The 18,227-nt window shown below is 47.5% G+C and overlaps 1 protein-coding gene across 9 annotated transcripts in view; it reads right to left on the bottom strand.

Annotated features, from left to right (window-relative positions):
* Positions 1-18,227, bottom strand: part of HIPK2 (homeodomain interacting protein kinase 2) — a 217,894-nt gene that overhangs the window by 146,046 nt on the left and 53,621 nt on the right. For all 9 annotated transcript variants that reach the window (XM_039472635.2, XM_039472638.2, XM_039472634.2 and 6 more), the window contains one exon: positions 9,169-10,249. In XM_039472635.2, coding sequence (XP_039328569.1) covers positions 9,169-10,249 — 1,081 coding nt within the window. The remainder of the gene's footprint in view (positions 1-9,168; positions 10,250-18,227) is intronic.

The raw sequence follows: 18,227 nt of genomic DNA, 5'->3' as shown, positions 1-18,227 counted from the left end.
TGATGCTGCCTTTCTATCCTCAAGGTTACTCGGTCAGGTCTTGCTGTGTTTGGCCCCTTCTTTACGCTGGGGAAGTCGCTTCTCATTTTCTGTGAAGGTGTAATGGGACAGGACAGATGTTGGCTGATTTCAGGGAACTGATCTGTAGGAAGCTGAATCAGCTGTCTGCAGGCCTTAAATCTAAACCTCACACAGGTGGAAAGACAAGACAGGGATACATGTTTTTGGTGAGATGCGGATGCTCCCCAAGAGGCTGAGGTTGGCAGCCCCTGAGATCCAGAGTCCGGAGACGCTGGCTGCCGTGATCCAGGACTCGGGCAGCAGTGAAAGTTCCTGTATGAAAGATGATCAGAAACTGGGCACGTGAGGCCACTCATATCACTCATTCAAGCATGCAGACATTTGGTCAGTCATTCACTCTTTCCACGGGCGCGCCTTAGGAAACGGTGTCTGCAACATTTAATAAGCATGAAGGGAGCAAACACGGGTGTGAGAAACTGAGCTCCACCTGCTTCCACGGTTGCTGTGGGGAGCTTGTATTTTGGCCTTCAGCCCCTCCCCTGCTCCTGAGCTCTATCTCAGAGCCTAGCCTGGCTCCCGCCTGCTCACACGGGAGGTGGAGATCCCCAACTCCCCCAAAACAACGTTTAGAGCTCAACTGTGGATTCTCAGCCTGTGGTTCTCAGATTTGCCCATAAAGGCATTTTCCTTTTATTCTCTTTCCATTCACGAATGCCACACGTATGACTGGTGCGGAGGGCAAAGTGTGATACCCCGGCACGCTGTGGGTCACACTGTCTCTGATTCGGCCCCACTGTGGGCTCAGTGCAGTGTGCCATGCATCGCTTTGCTCTTCTGCTTCAGAGCCACCGCTGACCCTGCTCAAGCCCACTCAGTTCTGGCACGAGCTTTGTCCAAGCAAAGGCACGGGGGAGTTAACACCCTGAGGGCAGCCCTCAACCCCCTTCACCAGAGCCCTGGCCTCCCGCCCTTCCCAGGCACATTCCTGGAGGCCTTGGGCAGGCTCCTCAGAGGGGGGATGGAACCCTGTGGGTACATCCATTGCTCGCCAGTTCACCAACCCACATAATCCCTCCTATGGTACCCCCCAATTATTCTGGATCTCCGCTGTTGCCACCCCTGAGACATAAAGGGTCTGACCACAAGTAATCTGACAAACAGGCCCTGCAGAGGGGCTCTCAACCACTTGGGAGGCCGATGTGGACAGCTCGGTGCCAGGCTGTCACGGCGGCCCCACCCTCTAACCTCGGCAGGGTCTGCCGTACATCCTAGTGGGCTGAGACTCTGGAGCCCATGCCATCTAAGTAACAATTCTCAAAGGATAATAAAATAAAGAGAGAGGGCAGAAGGAAACTTTCGGAGGCGATAGATGCCCACGGCATAGACTGTGGTGGTTTCACGGGTATATACTTAGCCCAAAACCCATCAAGTCACGGATATTAAGTATGTACAGCTTTCTTTAGGTAAATCATACCTCAATAAACTGTGTGTGTGTGCTTAAGAATTTGCTGCAGAGCTTGTCCAAGTACATGTCACCTGGCCCCCCATCTCCAGAGAGCCTGTTCATTTAGGTTTGTTTCAGCAAGTGCCCCGGGTGATTATGGGGCAGGAGGGTCCTTAGATGCCACTTTGACAATGACTGGTCTCTACCTTGAGCCCAAGAGTAGTTCCGGCTCTACTGTCCTCAGGTCGGGGACGTGTATTTGGCAGCTCTGTGGCAAGGCAGAAAACTGGGCCACGTTTCCAGGGCATGAACACCGCTTCCGCACCTGGGCCCTGAGCCTCTGGGGACGCTGGGGTCGGCTGCCAGATCTGAGGAGGTGCAGGGTGTTTCAATGTCTTCAAGTATGTGCATGTGCCTTGTGTGTCCATGAATGCTGCTGCGTGTGCTTTGTGTCTTTCCCACATGGTGGGCGTGGTGCATTCTCAGTAGCTCTGTATGGAGGGCTGAGTGTCAGCTTCTCGGTCACCATGGTTCTCATAAGAACGCCTATGCTTGCATGTCACACATGGGCTTAAACTGTGTCGCCTCAGTCTGTGTGTGTGACATGTGTGCACGTGTGTGTGCACGTGTGTGTCTGTGAAGAGGGGACTGCAGTACCAGGGTAGTATACACAGAGCATTCCACCTCAGTTATTTCATACTTATTAATAAACAATAATTAATACTTACTAAGAGAAACTTTAATTGCCAAGTATTTGACCATACAGCTGAAGGTCCCAGAGATGAATAAGGGGAAACTGAAGATAACCTAGCAGCCTAGATAACTTATTGATTGCTTCTCTTCAAAAACGAAGCTGCAACCCGAAATGCACACACATACGTATTTATAACAGTCTCTCTCGGCAAACGAAGTTGTCAGCAGGTTGAATAGTTCACTTGATATCTTCAAGTGCAAACTAGAACCTTCTCCTGTTGTTTCTATTAGTAGTAAAAGACAAATTAATTTGAAAAGTTCACGCCTGCGATGCACGTGCTCTCGGGACCCCTCTTTTCAATCAAACCTAACTTCTAGTCAGTCACTTTCTATACGTTATAATCTGCACAAGCTATGCAAGTTTTGAAATGACTTATATTTATGGCTTTATAAAGCTATGCACCTTTTTTGAAATGAGGGATATTTCCAGCCTGGAGCATGGCATTTCGGGAGATGCCCTGTTCTCTGTTGATCGGAGGATCGTGGAGGGTTCCCAGTTTCAGCTAATGAGGCCCAAGGTCAACCCACAGGAGGAAAAACTGCTCCCTGGCCACAGACTGAACCACCAGTTCTGGCCAGCCGCCTCGCCAACACAGGCCTGGGTCATAATGGGATCCAGATGGAGGAGTGTGGACAGTCACAGCTGACAGTCTACTGACCATGACTCAGTGGAGCACAGGTCACTTGGGGCAGGGCGAGGACTGGTGCTAAGGTCTCTTGTCTCTCCTTTCAGAGCCTATTTCTTTATAGCAGTGGTGGGATTTGAAACCAGGTTCTGAAAGACTGGAGCTTCAGGACTGGGCCTTAGAGACAGCAAGGTCATTAAACAAAAGAAAGCAAAACAAGCAAAGAGCTATTCCCTTTAAGTCAGTTCTGCAATCAAAGCCTCAGAAAAGTTAAATGCACGAACAACGTCCACATTCATACTCTGAGGGGAGTAGAATCTCCCATTATGATCTAGGGCCTCATGCCTTTATCCCTGAATAACAATAGTTGTCTCCTAGCCTCTGGCTCTCCCCACATCCCCACAACTTTTTAAATTTTTTTGCTATTCCGACTGATTTATACAGTCATTAATTTTCATTAAACGACTCCTTTGTTCAAGAATTTACAATGGCTCCCAGCACTGGCACTTTGACTCAATCCAAGCCCCTCAAGCCTGTATTCAAAACTCTCTATTGTCAGGCCTCACTCACCGGAGCATGACTTCCAACACAGGCTTCCACTTCTGCCAGGTGTTGCTGTCTAAGGAGTCACTATCATGTCTCCATCTTCCCTTATTCATTCCAGTCTCCATGACCCCTAGACTCCCACATTAACTTCCCTATCAGCCCATCTTACAAAGTCTTTCACTGCCTTTGAGTTTCTTGAACTGGCTTTGCTCATCACCATTTCCCTAGAGTCTGGCATACGGTAGGTTCACAATAAATCTTTGTTGAATGACCAAACTCAAAATACTGAAGCATCAGAATCACAGTCTTGGCAGCTGGATTGTGTTTTCCATCTCCTCAAGCAGACTGAACTCTCCAAGATTAGGGATTTTGCCTTACCCTCTGCACTCTGGAGCATGTACCTACCACAGGACACTCAGTAGGTACCCAATGAGTGTCTGATGAATTGAACTGAAAGTTAATCTCCGTCCTGATGTGGTTTGGATCCGTGTCCCTACCCAAATCTGATGTTGAAATGTGACGTCCAATGTTGGAGGAAGGGCCTGGTGGGAGGTGACTGGATCACGGGGCACACTTCCTTCCCCCTTGCTGTTTCTTAGTGAGGTTCTCATGAGATTTGGTTGTTTAAAAGTATGTGGCACCTACCCCACCTCTCTCTTCCTCCATCTCCAGCCATATAAGATGTGCCTGCTTTCCCTTCACCTTCCTCCGTGATTCTAAGTTTCCTGAGGCCTCCCAGCCATGCTTCCTATACAGCCTGCAGAACTATGAGCCAATTAAATCTTTTTTCTTTATAAATTACCCAGTCACAGGTATCTCTTTTAGCAATGCAAGAATGGATTAATACATATCCCTACCTAAAACCACCATGAAATCAACTTGTACAATACATACCCCTACCTAAAACCACCATAAAATCAACCTGAAGATAGTCTCTGCACCACAAAGAATCAGACCAAAAAAAAAAAAAAAAAAGGTTAGATGATTCTGAAAAAGTGGATTATTTGCTATTTTCATGTCCTACTTTTGTATGCTCAATTTTTGGGTCCTGGTAACAGTCTTACATGTTTCAAAAAAGTCTTACATGTTTCAAAAAAGTCTAGACAAGAATAATCCAGAGCAGAAACAAACAAACAAAAAAAACCCCTACATATTTTAATCACTGATTACCCTTTGCCTGAATGGCATGTCTTTTTGTTTGTGTTTTTCCTGAGAGTGGAGTTGAATATTAGGACTTATTTTTAGTTTGCTGGTTCTGCTGATAATGGAAATACCCCAGCACCAATTTACTGCTTGCTAAAAAAAAAAAAAAAAAAACAAACTGAAAAACTAAAAACAAACAAAATGATCTGGCATCAACGTAGAATTAAATAAGGAAATGGCAGCGATGCCCAAGGTAAAGTAATGCAAGTGAGGATTACCTGCAACTCTGTTCTTTGGTGTGAATATCTGAAATGTGACACCATTAAGAAAATCCCTCTGTCCCTCAGAATAACGTTTCCCAAAGAGTGGTCCTAAGACCACCTGCCTGGCTCACCTCTGTTCTCTGAGGCCATTCTCTATGGTGGTGGGTGCGGACTTTCACCCAGGGAGAAACTGTTCCCAGCAACCTCTCCAGGTGACTCCTGTGCACAGTGAAGCCTGAGAACCCGTGCAGCTGACAGTTAACTACATAACTGACCTTCGAGTTGGAAGGGAACACCGCTGCTTCAGACTCAAAAAAAAAAAAAAACCCTTAAAAAGCAGACTTTGTTTCTTGAAAAACACACCTTTGGGCTTGCCTCACAGAATACCAACAGCCACTGTGGCAGGCACAAGCCTGACAGCTGGGGAAAATAGTTGGCTCTGGGGACACCCCCACCTTTCCCAAGTCCCCCAGGCCGAGGATGACATATCCTTGTATCACACCGTTTCAGCGTCACCAGGCAGGGACAATGGTGGGATGAGACACAGCACAGTCCCGTGTAAAATGACAGAAGGACACATAAGTACTCTACCTTTTGAAAGTCAGATGTCCTGGGAGGATAATGTGCCCAGCTCTAGGCGGCCATGGGGAGAAATTCCCACCCCCACCCGCAGGACAAAGGCCAACCTGCCGGGAGGCTGGGCATGCTCCAGCCCAGGTGGTTCAAACGTGCAGCCATTCTCTAAGAGGTAGCTGAAGGTGTCTGCCTTCTGGGACATGGGCCTTAATGACGGACAATTAAAAGAGCCTTCCTTGCCCCCCTGTCTTTCCTAATAAGAGGCAAAGCCACCGGGAAAATCAATTTGAGAAACGTGGCATAGAGCGGGCTGTCCCACACAGCTGGGATGAACAGAGACAGAGCACTAGAGGCTGTCCTGGAAAACTCAGATCCATCTACATGGTGGCAAACTACCGCAGGGCTCAGACAGCGCCTGGGGGAGAAACAGAGCATTGCGCCAACTTAGAAACGAAGCCTCATTGCAGGCAGAAGAGCGGCTGCCTTTCCTGCTGACCGTGTCCTTGGAACTCAGGCTGGGCGCAGGGAGGCTGACGTGAAGGGCTGAAGGCCAAGGTGACCACAGGAAGGAGGAAGAGGCCATCTTGCTCAGAATTTCAGGCAATGGTGATTTCAGGGGTGAAAAGAGGGGACTATCACAACTAAGTGGAGGACCCTTCAGAGGGATGTGGGGGTGCAGGGCCTAGGTGGGGATAAGAGGGCTCCTGTGGGCCCAGGAACAGCCAGCAAACCAGCCTGTCACACCCACCAGAGGCGCCCAAAAGTCCTGATCTTGCCCACAGAAGGGGGCAGGAGAGGAGCGCCGTAAGTCCAGGTGAAGGGGTCAGCCCTCCCCAGCTCTCAGGCAAACTTCCACTGTCGCCACAGGCTCCCTGAGCTAGGATCCCAGATTTCGCGGCCTGTCTCCTCAGCACTAGGGGCACCAGCACCAGGCAGGAAAGTGAAGAAAAACTGCAGAGTCTAAGCGGATGGACAGGGAGGGCTCCAGGAAGCGTCATGTGGGCACCAGAAGGCGAGATGACAAGGGGGCTAGGAACCCCCAATTCAGCTAACTTGATTCACCCAGTTTTGCTCTAAGGAGGACTGCCTTTTAAACACAGTCTGTTGAAGTCTTCTTACAAGTTGCCATGGAGTAACATACCTAACCCGTGTTACCGCCACGTCACCTCCCAGCCGCCCACTAGGCTGGTGAGAGGATCTCTTCCACTTCATGGCTTAGGAAATGAAGGCGTGGAGAAATCAGGCAATTAGGAGCGGAGGGACCAGGTTCACCCCGGCCTTTCATGACTCCAAAGCCAGCACTCCGATCTCAGTGCCGTGACAGCAGCGGTTCCAATCCTGACTGCACACAGGGGTCCCTGAAAAGCTTCCGGATGTCCCAGGATGGCAAGGGCCCTGTCTGTATCCCTTTACCTAGCACTGTGCCTGGCACAAGTTAGAAGTTAAATCAAAGCATATTGAATGACTGCATGTGAGTAAAATTACTGCTAGATTTTATTGTATTTTAATAACACTGGTATGTGTTCATGATGCAGAAATTCAGATGACATAAAAGCCCTAGCAGCCAAGTTAGGGGCTGTTCACCCTGAATTCAGGCCAAGATCTAGAAAGTGCCAGCCTTTGCCATGCTGACTTTACCAACCTAAATATGAAGTGGCACAGTGGCCTCCTGTGAGGGTAGCAGAGAGCCAGCACAGCACCAGCTACCCTCCAGCAGGGCTGGTACCCAGGGCAGCTACCAGAGCTGGCTTTCAGAGGAGGCCCAGCCGCTCTCTACAGAGCACACGTGCTGTTGGTACTGGGCACCCCACACTCCAGATTCACTCAACCACTGGCCATCCTTCTCCTCTGGACACAAAGAGGTGCCCAACTTCCTCGGGGGTTCCCGCCCTGGGCTCACTTCTCCCTGTCACTGGCTCTGGGGGTGCAGAGAGCAGCTGGCATGGGTCGGGAAGAGGGAGTGGAGAGGAAGTGGAGTGGCAGCGGTAGGTCCGTCTGTCTGCACGGGGCCTGGTGGGAAAGTACAGGCCAGCGGAGACCTTTCCTGCACATAGGAAATGAGCGGGAAAGGAATCCAGGGGCAGGGCGGGGAAGAGGCTCACAGAGAGTGGCTCTAACTCAGGAAATGCTTCCTAAAGGGAGGAGGAGGCAAGAAACAGAAACAGCACGGGTGGAGAGGCCTGGAAACCTCCTGTGTGAGTCAGGATTAGGATAAACGGAGACGGGGTGCAAGGTGGGAGGGTACCTGGGGACCCGTGCGGAGGGGCTGCTGCTCTCCCAGGGAAGAAGGGCGTGGTACCTAGCAGGGAGAGGGCTGGGAGGAGACAGGCGACAGTTCTACCTGAAGCCAGACGGTGGGGGGGGGGGCCCAGAGCGGGAGCAAGAAGGGGAAGCTGAACCAGGTCGGCCCCAGGAATGGGTGACAGGTCAGCTGTGTCGACATGGCCCTGGTGCACATTCCAGCCTTCTCTCTGCAGCCCTGGAAGGCATGGGAGGAAGCACACCCGCAAGTGAGTGTCGGGCGGGAGGTCTCGGCAGGATGGCCTCTGGGGACCCTGGTGTTCCTGCCTACGTGGCACGCTCTTAAATGTGCATCCACCCCATCTTCTCATGGGAGTTTCAGTTTTGTTTCTTGTGACTTCTATCTCCACTGAACTGTTCGGCCCCACCCCAACGATATCCCCAAGCTGGTTCCACAGAGCAGGCTCTTGCTCTCCAGCCCTGCCACCTCCCCACTGTGCACCCTCCACAGCCGGACACAGAGTGACACACCTAACCCGTGTTACAGCCGCGTCGCCTCCCAGCCGCCCATTAGACTGGTGAGAGGATCTCTTCCACTTCATGGCTTAGGAAATGAAGGCGTGGAGAAATCAGGCAATTAGGAGCGGAGGGACCAGGTTCACCCCGGCCTTTCATGACCCCAAAGCCAGCACTCCGATCTCAGTGCCGTGACAGCCACAGTTCCAATCCTGACTGCACACAGGGGTCCCTGAAAAGCTTCCAGATGCCCCAGGATGGCAAGGGCCCTGTCTGTATCCCTTTACCTAGCACTGTGCCTGGCACATGTTAGAAGTGAAATCAAAGCTTGCTGAATGACTGCATGTGCGAGTCTGTGAGTGAATACACTTCCCTGCCGTGGACAACACTGTCATTCTTCCATCATCCTGACCTGAAGCCTGGAGCCACCTCAACACAGGAGCCCACCAATTGGCCCCAGACTAGTCTCTCCCTTCCTCCAGCCCTCTGCACATGGATAGCCAAGGAACCTTCTCAGAACAGCCCTTTCACCCTGTCACCTTACGTTGTTCAAGGTTTCCAGGGCTTGCTCTGGGTTTGAGTATATACTTGCAATTCCTTGATCTGCTATTTAAGAGCCCCAGTGACCTGGTTCTAACTCGTCCTTTCACTCACATCTCCCACCACTCACAAATGGTTCTGGCCAGGCGAGTGTCCTTCTTGTCTCCTGTATATTCCCACTAATGTGACTGTGGACCACGGATGGCACGTCCCTCTCTCTCCACCACCTGTCTGGATCCTACCATCTGGGAGGATGGAACTCCTCCGCTTCGCCCCTGCTCCCAGGGAGCCCTTCCAACGCCGAACGCCAATGCCACGGATCTTACCTGGCTCCGTTCTAATGTGACTTCCAATTGACATTGCAATGTGCACATGTCCTAATTTCCTAAGTACATTAAGATCACTTGAGGACAGGAACTGCAGGCTTACTAAGGCTACACATTCTCTGTGAGTGCCACTGGGCATTCCGCAGCTCCTGTCTCCATGCGGACGGTCTTACCTGTAATATCTGGACTGCAAGTAGGTGGAGCACACAGCCTTGGACACGTGGCTGGCTGAACCAAAGTCGATGACCTTGACTCGGTACGGTTGTCTGGAGGGATCCACCAGCATGATGTTTTCTGGTTTGAGGTCAGCATGGATAAGACCTAGGCTTTTAAGTTTCATCAGGGCTGTGGCTACCTGCTGGAGAACTGGGCGAATATATTTGAGGGGCAAGGGGCTGAACTTGTTTTGCTTCAGAAAGTCATAGAGGTTCTGTTCCAGCATCTCGAAGACCAAGCACGTGTGGTTCTTGTGCTGGAAGCACTCGTAGGCCCGGACAAAGTTGTAGTCATCAGCACTCTCTGTGCTCAAGCGGGCCAGGATGCTCACTTCGATCTGACCTTGTCGGGCATAGGACGGGTGGTTCTTCAGGATCTTGATGGCCACGATCTCGTTGGTGCCCCGTTTCCAGCACTTGACCACTTGCCCAAACGTCCCTCGGCCCAAGAACTCTAAAACCTCGTAGGTGTTGGTCATGGAGCACAGCACCTCATGCTGTACCAGCTGATAGTCGCCCTCGCTGTTGGAGCCGCTGTTTTTGGAGGTGGCAGTCGACGTGGTGGCAGTGGCGACAGTGGCCCCGCTTGCATTATTCTGAATCATGGGTGGATGCTCCTCGATGATCTGCACACTGCTTGTGTTCTCGATCTCCTCGCTCTTACGCTTGAGTCCACATTTTTGGTAGGTATCCAGTAGGCTCACAGTGCTTCGACGCATTAGGTTATGTGGTCCGCCGAGGACCTGCCCGGTGGCAGAAGTGCTGCTTGCTGATGTGACCACGATGTGCCCGGTGCTTCCTGGGAAGATGATGGTCTGCTCGTAAGGTAGGCTTGGGTTTGGGACCGGCAAGGAGGTGCTGACGGTTGTGGCTGGCTGCGACGGGGGGATGTTCTTGCTCTGGCTATACACTTTGCTGTGGGAGCCGTACCCAGTCATGTCCCAGTTGGAACTCGGCTCTATTTTCAGTTTCTTCACACTACAGAAGGCACTTGATTGAAGGGTGTGAGGGGAGAAAACTTGCACATGTGAGGCCATACCTACAAGGAAAGGAGGCAAAAGGTAAGTATCAGAGTCACTTTGGTGCAAGTCAACTCAACAGATCGCCTCCAGTGCTCAGCCGTGGCTTCAGCCGTATCGAGTATTTTCTTCTCACCTGAAAACAAGGTTGGAAAACCGAATCTGTTCCACCCAGAAGCACACTCTGGTCATTGAGTTTGTGGAACCAAGTGGTTCCAGGGTGTCACCTGCCACCATTAGGTGCCAGCAACACAGCTGAGACGCAACAACAGAATTTCAGTATCAGGACATAGGTCATCATCTGTTTTTGTAATAGGCATTATCTGTGGCAGAGATGGATTCTTCCTCAGTTCTCCCTGGGCTGCTTCCTACTGAAACTGAAGACTCAGGAGGCATCGCTAACTGTCAGGTGCTTTGCTGCCTGCATAATCAGCTCAGCCTTGTCAAGAGACCCTGTCCGGTTCACTGGTTTGAGGAAACATCTTCCCACACAGGCCCCATCACCAGGCCACTCAGGATCTTCTGGATCCTGGAGGAACCCTAATTACTACCTGGCATCTTAGTCATCGTAAATGAATTCTGTAGGGTTGAGTGACTTTCATCTTGACAGCCTAAAACATTTTCTCAGCCTCAATGGTGGGGACTGGGTAGCACAATTTGTGCTCACCTTTCCTGACTCACCTTTCGTACTAAATTTCATATATCAATCCATTTCTCTAGAAAGTACTATTTCTTTTTTTTTCTTTTTTCTTTTTTTTTTTTTTGAGACTGAGCCTCACTGTTGTTGCCCAGGCTGGAGTGCAGTGGCGTGATGTCGGCTCACTGCCATCTCCGCCTCCCAGATTTCAAACCATTCTCCTGCCTCAGCCTTCCAAGACTGGGATTATAAGCAGGTGCCACCACACCCGGCTAATTTTTGTATTTTTAGTAGAGATGGGGGTTTCGCCATGTTGGCCAGGCTGGTCTCAAACTCCTGACCTCAGGTGATCCACCCTCCTCAGGCTCCAAAAGTCTTGGGATTACAGGCGTGAGCCACTGCGCCCGGCCGAAAGTACTATTATTTCATACCAACATTTCATCCATGATTTAGATGAACTCAGAAGCCTTTAAGACCACTATTCTGGAACACTTGTACAAATTATGGTGATACTGAAACAAGAATTTACAGAAAAAAGGTGATGAAGAAGGATAACTCCTTAAAGGTAAAGAGAGAAACAAACATTGCTCATCTTCTAAGCCACAGCTGACAAAAATTTCTCACAGAAGCACAGGGAAGGGAGCATGTGGAAGCAGTACTGGTGGGGGCTAACCTTGTTCCTGACTCTTGAGCCCCCGGCATTACCTAGAGTAGCTATTCAACATCCTCTCCACTTCATCAGCTGTCACCCTAGTCCATCTTCTCTCTTGGTCGATGACCCAACTTCCACATTTTCTAGAAGTCTGAGGTCAACCTTACCTTTCCTCCTTTATTTCCTTCTTCCTTTCAGAACATTCCTGAACCTGCCCCATCGTCCATCCTTCATTCCTTCTCTCCAGTCTGAGAGAAAGGGGCGTTGCTCTTTTCCAACACTGAAACACTTGCCCCATTCTTATGATCCCTATGTGTCCCATTTTCGCTTGAACCTGCTTCTGCCACAGTTCTTTCTATTGTAGCTTTCCATTTCTCCCCGTACTTAATTGGATCCAGGCACTTAGTAGGAACTTAATATGGCTGGCCAAATGAATCAATCACTCATCTTTTTCTTCTGCCTTCACGTGTGTGCACACACAAACTCCCAACGTGGAAGGCAAAAGGTTTAACAGCTGCATTCCCCCCTCTTAATTCTTGCCCTCCTCTCACCTGTGATCAATGGTTTATGCTCCCTTTCTTCAATGCCCACATGTTAATCCATCTCTATAGGCTGGTGTTCTTAAAGGTAAATGACTTCCTAATTGCCTAATCCAATGGCCTTTTTTCAGCCAGTTCTTCTTAATGTCTGCAACATCTGATACTGCTGACCACGACTTCCTTCTTGATGCTCTTATCTGGACTTCAGTCAATCTGTAACCTCCCCCTCCCGTGTCTGATTGCATACTCTGCGCTTGGGTGGTTCCTCTTCCTTCTTTATTTTATTATTATTATTTGAGGCAGAGTCTTGCTCTCTTGTCCAGGCTGGAGTGGTGCTATGTCGGCTCACTGCAACCTCCATCTCCTAGGTTCAACCCATTCTCCTGCCTCAGCCTCCCGAGTAGCTGGAACTACAAGTGTGCACCACCACGTCCAGCTGATTTTTGTAGTTTTAGTAGCGACAGGATTTCACATTGGCCAGGCTGGCCTCAAACTCCTGACCTCAGCCTCCCAAAGTGCTGGGATTACTGGTGTGAGCCATCACGCCCGCCTCTCTTCCTTTAAAATGTTCCCATCTCCACTGTTTTGACTCTGTTCTCTCCGGTAGATATCATCCATTCAAGCAGTTTAAGCCGTCACCTCTGTGTAGGTGACCCCACATGTTTACACCGGCTGGGCTCTCCTTCAGAGGTGACAGTGATAGATCGTTACCTCCTGCAACAATGTCAAAGACGCGCTTCCAAAGCCGAACTCCTTACTTGTTCCCAAAAATCTAGCCATCTCACCCTCCGTTCTAACATTTCCATGACTGTTCATAAAGTGTTTTTCTAGTCACTTGGCTCCAAAACTATGAACTATGATGGTTCTTCTTTACCTTCATAGACAAGAAGGTGCTAAGGCATATTAATCACTCCTTCCTTCAAAACATCTCTTGCATCCAATCATTTCTGCTGTCGCTGCCACTTCCATAGTGAAAGTGTTGATCACTTTCTAATAGGACTAAAGCAAATAGAGACATCTTACCTACCTGAGCACTCTAGCTCCCTTTAATTTGCCTATATTTGGCCACCAGATTAATCTTCCTAGAACATCTCTGAGCATGTCACTCCCCTCTCCAAACTTCAGTAGCTCCTTAGTGTCAAGGAGATAAAGTTGGGAACTCAACACCTTTGCTTGTTGATTCCGACTACCTTGTTAGTTCCAGCTCTATTAACCTTCCTGGATCCTCAGCTCGAACGAAGCTGGTCTATTCACTGGTTCCAGAATGTCTCTTAAACGCCCTACCTTCATACTCTTACACCGTTCCTCTACTGCTACTTCTCTCAACTTATCCAAAGACCAGCCAGACTAGATTCCTTTTCTTTCCAGACCACTCCAAGCCAGTGATCATTCCCATTTCTCTGTTCCTACAGAACATGCCATATGTACCATCTGACTTTGGCTCTGACTTCCTAAGGGCAGTTCTGCTAATACCCAGCCCCTGCTCTGAGCCCCGCCTCCGCCGGGCCCATGGATCTGCTGGCAGGTTCCCTTCTTGCTTCAATCCTGAACTCTGACCTCCACCTACACACTGTGACTGCACATCTGCAGGAATCCTCGTGCCTGACTAGACTCTTCCGGCTTGCTTATTCAGAATCTGTACTTCACCTGTTTCTTCCCATGGCTCCTTTTTGTTCAAGTCAACATCCCCCTTATTCTAGAACAACACATAATATGGCTATTCCCTATTTACCAGTATCAAGTGAATATCCATATTGTTCTAGATGTTGTATACAATATAGAAACAACCAATTACTTGGCTTTCGGTGACTTATCCACTGAAGACGCAAAGCAAAATAGCCATTTCCTTCCTTTTGTGTCTACCCTGCTGCTTATTTTTCACTCTTTAAGTCCCTGGAGCGGGGCGGTCAGAGATGGCAACAGCAGAAATATGCTGTTCATACATAAAGAAGGTGAGGCTCTAGTCTCTGTTTTCGCTGTTTCAAAAAGATCTTGGAAAGGCCGTCCAGGGTGCAGAAGTGGAATTTTACAGAGGGGAAGAGGGTGGCTTATGACTTATTTGTTATTGGGATGACAGCCAAGGGTCATAAAATTATAGAAATCATCACTGGCTGCCTCTGGTGACAGATGCCTGGGATCAGAGAGGAGAGCTGCGTGGCTGGAAACACTCTGCACCTCGGCCGGCTGCCTCAGTCTCCGGCCTGGCCTGGTGTGGCCCCTGCAGCCCCTTTCTGAGGTCAACAGAAACTATTCCAAAGGCTGGACCCAGCTCCCAGTGCAGCCATGCTACCTTTGCTCTGTGGCAGAGGCCACTTTGCTTCAGGCAGCAAAATGCTCCAACAAGACATAGTTAAAGAAAGTCTCTAACGGTAATACTTTCTTAAATCCCTAAAATATCTTTATAAGGAATAAGACTCTGCTGGTGGTTTTGTTGCTAAATCTTAAAATAATCTTATAGCAACACACTTATTTTCAAACATTTCTCCTCGAGAGTATTTCTCTGGAACAAATCTTCCTGATTAGTTTAGCTCTCAGACTCAAGCCCACAACATTTTACCACTGTATTTATTCAGATCCTAAGGTTGGGACAATAAAGCGGGGTGCAGAGGGGGACTCGATGTTTTTTTTCCACTTGAAAGCAAGAGCCAAATGTCTCCTCTTATTTCTTTCTGTACTGACCCTTGGACCAGTCAAGGCTACTTCCGCCTCATTTGTCAATCTCCTTTTCAGGAAAAACAGGGGCTTAATGCACATTGTCAGTTTGATCCTACAGCAAAATCTCAATTGCTTTTTAAGTCATTTCTATACTTCCTAGTTGGCTCTTGAATGAGAAGGCAGATTTTACTCCTCAGTGAGAGACCAGGGAGGCTACTGCACCTGGGAAGGCAGGTTTTGAGCCCATCAGGAATGTAAGAGGAACCCGGGAGTTCATGGTGGGATAAATCTGCCATAACCACACCTGCTCCCAGAGGGATGACCTGACCCAGACTTTTCCCCAAAAGCCTTAGTGGCCTCCCAAGATAAAACCTGTCAAAATGACCTCATTTTCATTCACTAAAGCACAGGGAGTCACCATAACCCAGAACTAAAGCTCTTAACAAGTTGCATATCTATTACCATATAACTGTCTCATAAACAGGCTGAAGTCATCAACACTGAACCTCAGAGATGCACACGGTCTTACGTGTTTGTTAATTATACAGACATGAGTTCATGTGGATGCTACAGAAGTGATAAGTAAAAAGTAAGAATAAATTTATTAGAATTTAAAACAACTTCTCTTATGCAACGATATATAATAAACTCTTCATTGCATATGACAAATGAAAAATAGCATCAATAAAACTGACACGAAAACATAGCCTATAGTTCGAAGAATTAAAGTCCATTCTTTTTAAGACGTTATTCCTTATTACCATTAAGTTGACAAAGTCTCTCATGCCCAAAACACATCCAGGTAACCCAGACTCAGGGTGTACTTTGATATGCTAAAGGCAGTGAGGGCTCTGACCCTTCTTTTAGTTACTTTATTCTAATTTTCATTTTGCATTTATAAAAATCATGTATATAAGTCGGCATTTCAAAATGCTATTTTTAAAACATCTGCCTTCTAGTCTTGATTACAGATGCCATTTATGTCTATAAAATGCTACACTCGACTTCATCTGCTATTCTTCAGGATTCTTAAGACACTACAAGTCTCCAGGTTTTAAAATATTGAGTACTAGGTACATACCAGGCCGGAGGACAGATGTTTTATGGAAAGAGTAACCATATGCCCTACTTTGCCTTTTGGACATACACTTCCCCTGTTAGGCCAATTCAGTTAATAAGAGCACCCTCCTACTTTCGTTCTCACAAAGGTCCAACTTTGAAAACTGGGAAGTCATGTGATAGGTGTAAGTTTCTGTGATAAGTGAAAAAAATCAGGCCCTGACCCCAGAAGTTCAAACCTACATCTAATTGTGTGTGTGTGTGTGTGTGTGTGTGTGTGTGTGTGTGTGTGTGTGTTTTAAGGGACAGGATCTCGCTCTCTGTTGCCCAGGCTGGAATGCAGTGGTGCGATCATAGCTCACTGCAGCCTCGAATTCCTGGGCTCACATGATTCTCCTGCCTCAGCTTCCCAAGTAGCTAGGACTATAGGTGCCTGCCATCAGGCCCAGCTTCAAACCTAGGTAATTCTATGTGCTTTTTGGTCTTTTTTTGTTTTGTTTTTGGTCTCTCTGTCTTAATGGTTTAATGAGAAATTCATTTGTCTAGGGTTACAAACAATATAATAATATGAGTACCTCAAAAGCTTCATGAATTCTTGAAATCTTAACTTACACAGTTTTTGTCGTTATTGTTTTTTAGATGGAGTTTTGCTCCAGTCACCCAGGCTGGAGTGCAATGGTGCAATCTCGGCTCACTGCAACCTCTGCCTCCCTGGTTCAAGTGATTCTCCTACCTCGGTCTCCTGAGTAACCGGGATTACAGGTATGTGCCACCAAGCCTGGGTAATTTTTATATTTTTAATAGAGATAGGGTTTCACCGTGTTGGCCAGGCTGGTCTCGAACTCCTGACCTCAGCTGATCACCCGCCTCGGCCTCCCTCGGCTGAGATTACAGGTGTGAGCAACCGCACCTGACCAACTCACACAGTTTTTTTTTTTTTTTTTTTAATGACATTTGTTAAGGAATTGGCTCATTTACTGTATTTTTCCCCACTTATTTACTTAGTTTCTTCATAACTTTATATTTCACAATTAGATGAACTGAAAGTTGCTTCACATCTGAGTACATTTCCTTTCCATTTCACCACCCCTAAATAAATTATCTACTGGAAGATCAGACTACAAGGATGAGTGAGGGTTCAACTACAATTAAAAAAAAAAGTTGAATTCAATTTCACTGAATTCTAGCAAAGCTCAAGAGGAGTAATTATAAGTAAAATAGTGGCACCAATTTTATCGGTATATAATGTTTAATTTGGGTTTGGCAGATGTGAAACAGATTACCTCTGAGAATCCAGTTATATTATTAAAGAGAATGGAATCATGAACACCCGATTTTAAGAGGTACTAACTTCCTTACTTCGTACTAAAATCTTTCGGACACATGCTCTGGCTGAATAATGAGTACTTGATAGATGCTACAGATCTTTTTTTTTTTTCCTAATCAAGAACTCAAAGGACGAATTAATTCCCATATTTAATGAAATGCCATATTTGTCTAATACAGATTATGCACCTAAGATATAATTATAGAATAATGTCAAATTATTATTCTATATTAAAATATGTTAGAAATATGCATCCAAATGGACATTTTTAAAGACCTAGAAAAGTGTTAATCTGTATAACCCTTGAGAATCCTGAATGACTCAGTGATCTAATACCTCAGGGGGTCAGAAAGTACTAGGAAAGTTTTCTTCATTGACATACTAAGTAATATTCATGAAGTTTTAATAATTCTGCTCATTGTTTCTATTTCACAAGCAGTGCAAAGACAATCTCAGGTTAGCCCATTCTAAATGATACATTTCCTAAATGGTGTATAGTGAATGTCTCTGGGGCTTTTATATCATTTTCAATCAACATCTGTTTATGCAGGACAGTAGTTGTGTAATGTTAACTATGTAGTATATTCCACCAGAGCACAGCTTAGGATCAACCACAAGCTCTACAGTCTTCTGTCAATAATGACAATAACAATACTACTGATTGCAGCACTGGGCATTTGAAAGAAGTAGGAAAAAACCTGAAATAAAATCAATCATCAAGTCTGTGTTAAGGGTCCTCAACATAAAAAAAAAGCCTAGGGTTGGGCACAACAGGAAACACAATGACATCTCAGACATCGTCACTGACCGAGAGGAGCTTAAAACCTCATGGGGATTGTCAAGTACAATGCAAATTAAAAAGGACAGCTGGTAATTCTAAGGCAACAGAAACTTGCCAAAGTAAACACTAGGAGTTCGGAGGCAGGAGTCACTATGGTTCGTGGTCAGGCAAGATTTGACAGCAGAGCTAAGATGCAAGCTGCAAGCAGAAAGATGTGGCAGAAAGCTGGTGCTCTAGATCCTGCCAACAGGGTGAACTTCAGTCCTCCAGGAAAGCGAGACTCATGGCGGGAGCGGCCAGCACCGCTGTCTCTGTCCTAAGAAGCTCAGGCTTTGCTCGGAGGCAACT

The sequence above is a fragment of the Saimiri boliviensis genome, chromosome 10 (assembly GCF_048565385.1).
Source record: "Saimiri boliviensis isolate mSaiBol1 chromosome 10, mSaiBol1.pri, whole genome shotgun sequence".
NCBI lineage: Eukaryota > Metazoa > Chordata > Mammalia > Primates > Cebidae > Saimiri > Saimiri boliviensis.
This window is presented reverse-complemented; position numbering and strand designations above follow the sequence as displayed.